General features: G+C 59.0%; 1 protein-coding gene across 2 annotated transcripts; it reads right to left on the bottom strand.

Moving 5' to 3' along the window:
* Window positions 1–22: 22 nt before the first annotated feature.
* Window positions 23–8,112, bottom strand: LOC141570192 (cytochrome P450 2D17-like). 2 transcript variants are annotated; one of them, XM_074326481.2, is made up of 10 exons: window positions 7,967–8,112; window positions 4,403–4,852; window positions 3,598–3,769; window positions 2,777–2,929; window positions 2,522–2,682; window positions 1,916–2,092; window positions 1,582–1,723; window positions 1,172–1,359; window positions 370–511; window positions 23–271 (listed from the first exon to the last, which is right to left on the bottom strand). In XM_074326481.2, exons 2-10 carry the CDS (start codon window positions 4,589–4,591, stop codon window positions 93–95), a joined length of 1,503 nt encoding a protein of 500 aa, XP_074182582.2. In that variant the 5' UTR covers window positions 4,592–4,852; window positions 7,967–8,112; the 3' UTR covers window positions 23–92. The 2 variants fall into 2 exon arrangements, with proteins under 2 accessions (XP_074182582.2, XP_074182583.2); XM_074326482.2 differs by having other exon boundaries at window positions 4,403–4,653; window positions 7,967–8,104.
* Between the last annotated feature and the right edge of the window lie 1,281 nt (window positions 8,113–9,393).

Raw genomic sequence — 9,393 nt, 5'->3', positions numbered from 1 at the left:
GAGTGGGACTCAGAAGCAAGGCTGGAGCCACCAGACTGATTTATTGGCCATCAGGATCTGAGAAGAGAGGGCTGGGGCCTTGGTGTCCTCCTTTAGCGGGGCACGGCACAGAGCTGGTAGGGGGACGGAGTCACCAGGAAGTCAGAGCCGCCATGGTCGCTGGGGCGGGGCTGCCCAGCAGGCACCGAGAGGCTGAAGCGCTGCAGGAGGCAGGTGAAGAAGAGGAACAGCTCCATGCGGGCCAGGGGCTCCCCAAGGCATGAGCGGCGGCCTGTCAGTGGGTATGGGGGTGCTCAGTGAGACTGGGCCTGGGCTCACCCCCCCGGACTCCCTCAGGATGGTGCAGTGACCCGGGCACCCCACAGGCACCTGCTGAGAAGGGCATGAAGGCTGAATGCTTGACAAAGTGGCCCTGGGCATCCAGGAAATGCTCCGGGTGGAAGCGGAAGGGCTTCTTCCAGACGGTCTCGTCCTTCAGCACCGAGGACAGGTTGATGAAAAGTGTCGTCCCCTGGCAGGAGATGCCTGACATGGTGGGGTCTGGGCTGGCGGATGCTGAGGTCCCAGCCACAAGCACACATGGGCACACACACACTGCCTGGTACACACGTGTCCGGCCCCCTCCATCCCCACAAGCATGCGGAGGGACAACCACGTTCCCTGAATGCTAAGAGCCGGGGCGCGTCCTGTCTTGAGGGCATATATAGAAGACACTAGTGGATCCCTTGTCAGAGATTCTGTTGGGTTGGGTCGTCTGACAAAAGGGGCTTCTGCCCTGAGCATCAGGTGTCGCCACCTGTTACCTAAATGCACCAGGGGGTCTTCCCAACTCAGGTAATTAGAAACCCTTAGGTGCTGCCCATGTGCTCAGTGTAGAACCAGTCCATGTGAGGGTGGGCACAGGTGGAGGCAGCCAAGTGCATGCACGGGCTCCTCCAACACGCTGTGGCACATCTTAGTTTGTCTTCTCCACCAACTGGGGGCTCTGCATGGACAGGCCCGGCCCTGCCTCTGCGCTCAGCCCTACACCCTCCCAGGCTGGGACAGCCAGGCCTGTGGAAATGGGGATGCGGGGCTTGGGGTCCAGCCCTGGCCACACTTGCCAGTGGCCATAGCGGGGCTATCAGATGGCAGATGGTATTGGGCTGGGCGATGAGGGCCACAGGTTTACCTTGGGGATGCGGAAGCCCTGCACTTCAATGTCACGGGATGTCATGTGGGGCACACTCAGCGGGATGATGTCTGCAAAGCGCTGCACCTCATGGACCACAGCCATGGTGAAGTGCATGCGGGCCTGGTCCGCCATCTCTGGTCGCCGTACCTGCCCTATGACCTCATCGATCTCTTCCTGGACACGGCCTGGACAGAGAAGCATCCCAGGAGCAGTGAGACCCAAGGGCTAGGCTCTGACCTCCTCCTGACTCCTGTGGAGGGCAGTGCCATGCGGAGGAGAAGCTACTGGGACCTCAGAGCCAGGCCCAGCCTCTGCTCAGCCCTCCTGGTAGCAAAACCAAGCTCAGGTGCCCCAGGCTGACCCTTTCCTCCCTCAGCCATCCCGCCCGGCCCCCAGGCTGGGCTCACGCTGCACGTCCGGGTGCAGGATCATGAGCAGGAGGGCCCAGGCCAGCGTGGACGACGTGGTCACCATCCCGGCAGCGAACAGGTCAGACACCACCAGCCGCAGGTTTGCATCACTGAAGCTGCTCTCGGGGTTCCCCTTAGCCTGGGCCATGCAGAGAGGGTGGGCTCAGGGCAGAGGGAGGAAGCCCCCAATTGGCCTTTCACCCCAGTCTGCACCCTAATCCTGGGTATCTGATCACTGGGAGATACACAGGCCCGCCCCACTTTGCCCGGGCTCACCTCATGGGGCCCTCAACCCACAAACCCCAGCCTCGTCCCTGCAGCCGCCCCTCACCTTCTCCACCTCATCCAGGTAGGCATCAGCCAGGTCTCGGGGTGGCTGGGTGGGGTCCCAGGTCGTCTTGTGCTCGGCGAGCAGCTCATCCACCAGGGCCATGAAGCCCTTCTGCCCTGGGAAGACCTTAGCGGCCACCCCCGGGATGTGCAGGACGACAGGGACCGCGTTCAGCACCTGTGCAGGCCACAGATGTGGGGCCCCGGGTCGTCCTTCTGTGCTCAGGGGTTCCCCTTGACCAGTCAGGTCCCAGGCACCTCCAGGGTGTTGCCACCATTGCCCTGGTTCCTCCCTAAGTGCGTGCCCGGCCTGGGCTGCCAGAAGGATAAACCTGAAATCTCCACCTCAGCGGTTCAGTGGCTTCCAATGAAGGAGGCACAGGTTCTTCATCCCTGTCCTGGGGCCGGCATACCCTGGCCCTTCTCTCCCATCTCTCTGTCTGCACTCTCCCCACCTCCAGGCCTTTCCTCTTGCAGTGGCCTCTCCTGGAAAGCCGTTTCTCCGAGGCCCCTCTATATACATTCTTTTCAGAGAGACCCATTGCAGAGAGGAGTTCTGCCTTCAAGGGGCTCGCCCAGCAGGGTCCCTGTCGCCTCACTCCCCTACCTGGTGCAGGAATCCCGACTCCTCCTTCACTGCATCGTCCATTAGGTCCAAGAGCTTGATGATGCGCGGGTCCTTGTACTCGAAGCGGCGCCCATAGATTAGGGAAGCGATCACGTTGCTCACCGCTTTATTCAGGAGGGCGTCGGGATTAAAGGGGTTTCCTGGGAGAGGACGGTGCAGATCGGGCGGTCGCCTCCATCTCCATTTCCCAGACTCTCCATTCCTGTCTCCTACCTCTCAGCCTCAGTAACTCACCGGCCTGGTCAGCGAAGGCGGCACAGAGGCAGGTGGCTTCCTCGGTCACCCACTTCTCCAGTGACTTCTTGCCCAGGCCGAGGTTGCGCAGGGTGGACACGGAGAAGCGCCGCTGCTCGCGCCACGATTTCCCGTAGCGCGCGAGGATCACCCCTGCGGAAGAGGGCGTGGCTCGCTTGTGGCCTGGCCCCGCCTCTGCCTGTCCACGTTGCGCGCGGGCTCTCCAGTCCCCCTCTGTGAGAGTCGGGTCCCGGCCCCGCCCCCGCTCACAAGTCCCGCCCATTTCAGTATAGGTTCCGCCCCTCCTTCCTCACACAGTCTCACCCCTTTCGGGTCAGGCCACGCTCCCGGCTCCGCCCACAGTAAGTCGTCCTCCACCCCACGAAGTCCTGCCCATTTTGACACCCCTTCCAGGTGAGGACAGGTCGCACTCCGTCCACCCACACTGTTCGCGAGCTCACAGCCTGCTGAGGGCAGGTCTTGACCCCACTTCCTGCTCTGCCCTCCCTGACCCCTCCCCCTTTTGGGGACGTTCCTGCTCTGCCCTCCCACTGCCCTGCCCACACCGCCTTCATCCTCCTCATTCCCGCCCGCCCTGGCAACTCCTTACAGCTCGCTGTGGCCCTGGCCCTCCCTCTCTCGGAAAGATCCCCCCCCCATATATGCTTCTTCCCCACCCTTGGCCCAAGCTCCCTTTCCACCTGTGGCTCCTTCAAATTTGCCGAGTCTTCTGTGCAACGGACGACCACGACCCTGCCTCCATTTGTCCCTGTCGGTTCTCAAGTCCCCGCCGGGCCGCAGTCAGTCCCCCCTCCACTTGCCTTCCGAGCGCGGTCCGAACCCCAGGTGCTCGTAGACGGGCATAGGTGGGCGGTCCGATGTGTCCTCACTGTGGTTCACCAGCGCCTCGCGCACGGCCTCCAGCCCATTGATGACGACCGCGGGCGTCCAGGCTAGCTGCAGGCTGAACACGTCCCCGAAACGGCGCCGCAGCTGAAGGTACAGTGTCGGGGCTGTTGGTTAAGCTCAACCCCAGACTCCCGGCCCTAGCCCTGGGGGACGCCTGGGCCATCAGCAGCTAAGGCCTCGTGACCCTGTGGGTCACATCTTCCATCGTCAGACCACACGTTGGATCAGACCACCCAGCTATGATTTTGCAATCGTCACCCAAATTGTCAGTAGGCCAAGTGAGCATCCCATTTTACAGGTGAAGAAACTGAGGTTCATAGAGATGAGCACTGAGGCCAGAAGACCCACAAGGACAAAATATGTGAACCCAGACACTACCTCTCTCAACCTCCCTTTCCTAATTTAAAAGGGGCTCATGACTGTACTCGACTCCCCGATTTTCAAGACCTTTCCTCCTGATGTAAACAGAAGGGAGTGCAGCTCACAGTTTCAGCTGTATCCCAAACATGCTGCCAAGTCCCACCCCCTCTCCAGGCCTTTTCCCTCTGTGACCTTTGCGACACCCTGAACATTTCTTCAGCTGGGCCCTAATGCCCTCCCTCAGGAAGCCTCTCCCACCTGCCTCCTTTTCTGGGCCCGTCTCTTATTCCAGCCTCTGGCTTCAGCCCCTACCCACTGTCTGCCGCCAGGTGGAGTCCACCCTGCAACCTTCCTCACCTGGTTAACGCTGAAAAGCATGTTCTGGAAGTCCACCTGCAGCAGGTTGCCCAGCCCAGGCATGGGCATGGGGCCCGGTGGGTAGCGGGAAGCCCAGCGTATGCGCCGGTGCATGAGGTCCACCAGGAGCAGGAAGATGGCCATGGGAAGGGCCAGGGAGACCAGAGAATCCCACGTCAGCAGTGCCATGGCTGCCTCAGTGCCCACTGGCCTCCTCTGGGCACACTGGCACCTCTCACCACACCAGGCACCTAGGACCGGGTCAGACAGCTGGGAGCTTGTCCAGCCTGTGCCCTGTTTATAAAGGGAGCTGAGACTGGCCTTTCCCCTCTGCGCTGAGCCAATCTGTCTGGGTGATGTGCTGTCAGAGGGCACAGGGAGGGACCAGGGCAAGTAGGTCCAGGGGCGGCCACAGAAGTCCTGTCAATCCTGTCCTCACCAGGTGCTGTCCTAGGGGAGGGATGTGGAGACAAGAAGTTCACACCCACCTAACTCCCCAGCTCTGTACAGGCTCCGAGGAAGAACCAGGGCTCTTCACACTTGATCCTGCCACCCACTCACATTTGTGTGGTCATAGCCTTGTCCTCAGAACATGTCCCTGCCTTCCCGTGTGTCACCTGCCTCCTCCTGAGTGGCCTTCACCTCCCAGGCTTGTCACTGGCCCTTGCGTGGCATTATAGGGAGGGCACAGTGATCAGAGGGCCAACAGGGTGGAGGGGATGGAGTTCTGGGTGTCCCCTCACTTCACACTAGTGCACTCAACTCACAAAGTCCTCACACATTCACAGACACTTCCCATGTTCTCACATACTGACACACACTCACACGCACACATTTACACACCCACACAGCACATGCACACCCAGCACCAAGTGTCCTAGTGCCCAGTGGGCCCGTGGTTACCGGGCTGTGACCCCCACCCTCGCCTCCAGGCTGCTGGCAGTGATGCTGAGGACCCTCACCAGGTGGCTGCTGGCCCAGCGCCCTGCGTTTCAGCCTTGTCGTGGCCGTGGGGGTGGGGAGGCAGCGTTGTTTTCAGAGCTCCCTGGTCTCCCTGACAAGCCCGTTGGGTGGGCCGAGGACCCCCCTTCCTTTCCTAAGTTACAAATTGGTCCTTCACTCTCTTAGCTCCGTGACCACCCAGGTGATGGATCTCCTTGGTGCCTGTGTTCACTTTCCTGACTCAGAGAAATGTGGGGTGCGCATTTCCTTCTTGACGGAGTTGTCAGTAAGCTCAGGGGTCTAGGGTGGCTCAGCATAGGCTGTGAGTGTCCCCACAGTAGTGGGCCTGCTTTCTCCTCGTCATAGCCTTTGACCTTGAACATCAGCTGCTCAAACTCTTTCTGGAAGACCAGGGGATGGAAACCAGGTGGGGACGATGTAATCTGACACCCTCAGGGGCTGCTGAGGACCACAGGACTGGGTTCTCAGGCCTCTCCCTTTGCTGGCCTCAGGCCTCCTCCCTCTCAGGGGCCAGGTCCCCCCTGGCTCCAGCTCCATCCCTTCCCACCCTGATTCTGTGTTCCCTCAAGGAAAGATGCAAACCTCAGGACCACCCCACGCCAGAGCGGACTACCGCCAGGCTGGCATTGTGGCTACCAGGCCCTCCCTTACTCAGCCTCCCGTCCCTTCTAAGCAGAGGGGTGACCACATAACGCCACTGCCTGCTGGCCTCAGCACCCTCCTTCTTCAACAATAAAAGGGGTGGGATTGGAGTATTTAAATCGGTGAGGCTGATGGGAATTCTGAGGCATAGGCCCACTGAAATGCATGGGACAGGAGCCCAGAGGGTAGAAAAGGGGCATTTCCTGGGTAGGGTCGGGCCCTCTCACCCATCCCAGGTGGATGTGAGGCAAGCTCTCATTCTGGAAACAACTGGAGTAGCCCTGGATCTTGGAGGTGCTCTCCCCAGGCTGAAGCAGGGCCCCCTATTCACCCAGTTCTCTCCTCCATTCCCCAACAGGGAGAAGACATCCTCTGGGTACTGGTTTTCAATGCAATGTCAGCAAATCATGCTTGGTGAGTGAATGCTCTCTCCCCTTCCCGAATTCCCACATCCCACTCTACTGCCAGGCCCACGCCCAGGCCCAGAGGGTGTAGCCTGCTGGGGCCCAGCTGGGCTCTGCCTCATCTTGCATGGCCAGGGCTTGCAATTGTTCGGGCCATGCTGGACGTCCCAAGCGATGGGCTGTGCACTCACAGCAAGGTGGGAGGTTGAGAGTGAACCCCGCTCCCAGGTGCTCGTGAACAAGGAGGAGTGGGAAGTCAGAGAGCCAACATGCCAGGCCGGCGGTGTGGGGACTTTGGCTGGCCTGGCACTCACTGCTGACCAAGGTGACCTCACAGTGGGTCCAAAGCACCACTGCAAAGTCCTGGGCAGGGGGAAGTGGCAGTGCGAGGGAGGCAGCTTGAGACGGGGGCTGCAAGCCTGGCTGGGAACTGGATTGTGGGGAATCGGGGTCCCTGGGCCTCCAGGAGGCAGGGAGACCAGTTTTGAGGCCACTCAACAGACCAGGAGGGAAAGACCACAGGCACCTGGGGCATCTCGGATCCCCCTGAGTGTCTCTCTTCTGGCCTGAGGTGAATGTTCCTGTCCCAGTGGGACAGACTGTCGAGGGCCAGGTGGTGTCAGCAAGGCAGGCAGGATGGTCCGAGTGTGTGTCACACAGTGCCCTCAATAAATTGCCGTTACCCACCCTTTGTTTTGGATGTCATGCCCGCCCCAAGCAGTCATCCTAATGGACATTGAAGGGCAGTGACAGACATGCTTGTCATTCAGGCGCCGCTTACAGGACTGGGAGTCACGAGGAAACCTGCAGTCACGAGGCCTGTGGCCTTGGCCATCATTGCACAACTGCAGCTTCTGTTCATCAGGCATTCGCGTGCCAGGCAGTTGTTCACTCAGAGTGTCCTCCCCACAGCCCTACAAGGCAGGTGGCTTTGTGGTCCCCAAGGCGCAGAGGAGTCTCAGGGGTGGGTCACCGCAGGACGTCAAAGTCACACAGCAGCATTAGGGGCCCATCTCAAATCGCTCTGAGCTCCTGTTCTACACTGTTTGGGCATAAACTATACCGGCCAGCACGTCACTGAGATTTATTTTAGAAACACCTCCTATCCGTTCTTCCCTGGCTTCTGCTCAGGTGAAGCTGCTGGGGCAAGAGACGTGAGCGCCCCCGCCTCCCCGCGCCGACCATGTATGTCACAGGTTGTCGGTCACCTGCACAGGGCTCCTGTGCGACCTGAGATTGAGCCCAGGGTGACGTCGGCAAGATGGCGTAGCAGGAAGGGCCCTGCCCTGTGTCCCCCAGGCAGGAAGACCCGGCCGTGCGGCCCCCAACGCGATAAGGAGCAAACCCCTTGGTGAGAGCTCTAGAAAGCAGGTAGGGAGCGGCAGCGCCCAGCGAGGCCGCGGGCAAAGGTGGTGGCATTTTGCTCGCCTTGCCCGTCTCCCCGTGGCAGGGCAGCTCCCGCGCCACAAACCTCCCAATTCCCGCTACTTCCTGGGGGCAGAACGTGTGGAACCTGTGTCCAGCTTGTGTTAGCCTCGGGGGTCTGTTTGCTCACCTGACTCGGGGTGGGGACTGGCCCAGCGCGAGTTGAGGTCCCCGTAGGGCGGCTGTCCGCTCTTCTGCAGGCGGCCGCTGGGGGGCGCAGGAGGCCCCGCCCAGGATCCCCAGGGCGGGAGGGGTAGCGGGGCTGCGCCCGCCTCAGGGCTGTTTATGGGTCCAGGGCTTCTGCTTCGCCAGATGACAAATCGTGGATGTCCTCTGCCCAACGGTGTGACGACATTAGCTCTCCTGAGCTGTACACTGACTGGTGAAGATGGTGAATTTTGTTTTTTAACCACAATTTAAAGTATTGTAAACAGTACGTCACCAGTATACACGTAATTAAAATGCCAAAATTCAGCACAGTGACCTGGGCTGCAGGCGATGATGTGCAGCAACAGGACGTCTCAGGCGCTGCTGCTGGGAATCCAAAGCGGGGCAGCCGCCTCGCGAAGTAGCTGGCGGGTCCTTACAAAACCCTCTGACCGTGTGATCCCGGAATCCCGCGGCTTGGTCCTGAGCCAAAGGAGTTGAAACTTAGGTCCACACGAAAACCTGCACACGGACGATTACAGCGGCATATTCAGAACTGGCAAAACTTGGAAGCAACCTATGTCCTTCAGTAGGTGAGTGGGTAAACAGTGGTTCATCCAGAAATGGAATATCACTCAGCACTGAAACGAAATGAGCTCTCAGCCATGAAAAGACGTGGAGGAACCGTAAACGCCTATTACCGTGTGTTTCCCTGAAAATAAGACCGGGTCTTGTGTTAATTTTTGCTGCGTAAGGGCTTTTTTTCAGGAGATGTCTTATTTTTTCATGTATAACAATCTATTTATTCAAATAGTCATGTTATCATCTGGAACATCGTCGTAACGTACTAAATGCGACCGTCTGGCTGAGATCTTAACAGGGGCTTATTTTTGGGGTAGGTCTTATTTTCGGGGAAACACCATGTAAAGGAAACCACTCCGAAAGGCTCCGTACTGTATGATTCCAACTATCTGACATTCTGGAAAAGGCGAAACTATGGAGAGAGTAAAAAGGTCAGTGGTTCAGGGGTTAGAGTTGAGGGAGGGGTGAACAGGCAGCGCTCAGAGGACCTTCAGGCTGTGAAACTTTTCTGTATGACACTATAATGACGGACACACGTCATACGTTTGTCCAAACCCACAGAATGTACAGCACAAAGTGAACACTAATGGAAACAATGGAATTCGGGTGACAATGTGTCAGACTAACAAGTGTACACTGTGCTGGGGGATGCTGATAGTCCGGGGGGGGGGGCTGTGTGGGGGGAGCCAGGGGGTTATGGGAACTCTCTGTACCTTCTCTTCAATACTGCTGTGAACCTAAAAGTGCTCTTAGAAATTAAGTCTGTTAAAATAAATGCACGGAACTCAAAAGTGGTAGGAGGCACCTGAGCAGCTGACGCTTCCTGCA

Source organism: Rhinolophus sinicus, chromosome 1 (assembly GCF_057876585.1).
Source record: "Rhinolophus sinicus isolate RSI-liver-muscle chromosome 1, RSI-T2T, whole genome shotgun sequence".
In the NCBI taxonomy this organism is placed as follows: Eukaryota; Metazoa; Chordata; class Mammalia; order Chiroptera; family Rhinolophidae; genus Rhinolophus; species Rhinolophus sinicus.
The sequence above is the reverse complement of the archived record's forward strand: the minus strand, read 5'-3'. Positions and strand labels throughout refer to the sequence as shown.

Bases quoted from the DNA above. Each gene is read 5' to 3' on its own strand.
- LOC141570192 (XM_074326481.2), bottom strand. From the start codon at position 4,591: ATGGCACTGCTGACGTGGGATTCTCTGGTCTCCCTGGCCCTTCCCATG. The intron at 2,930-3,597 runs GCAAGTGGAGGG...CCTCTTCCGCAG, and splicing joins GTTCGGACCGCGCTCGGAAG to GGGTGATCCTCGCGCGCTAC. The intron at 512-1,171 runs GTAAACCTGTGG...ATCTCCTGCCAG, and splicing joins AGGGCTTCCGCATCCCCAAG to GGGACGACACTTTTCATCAA.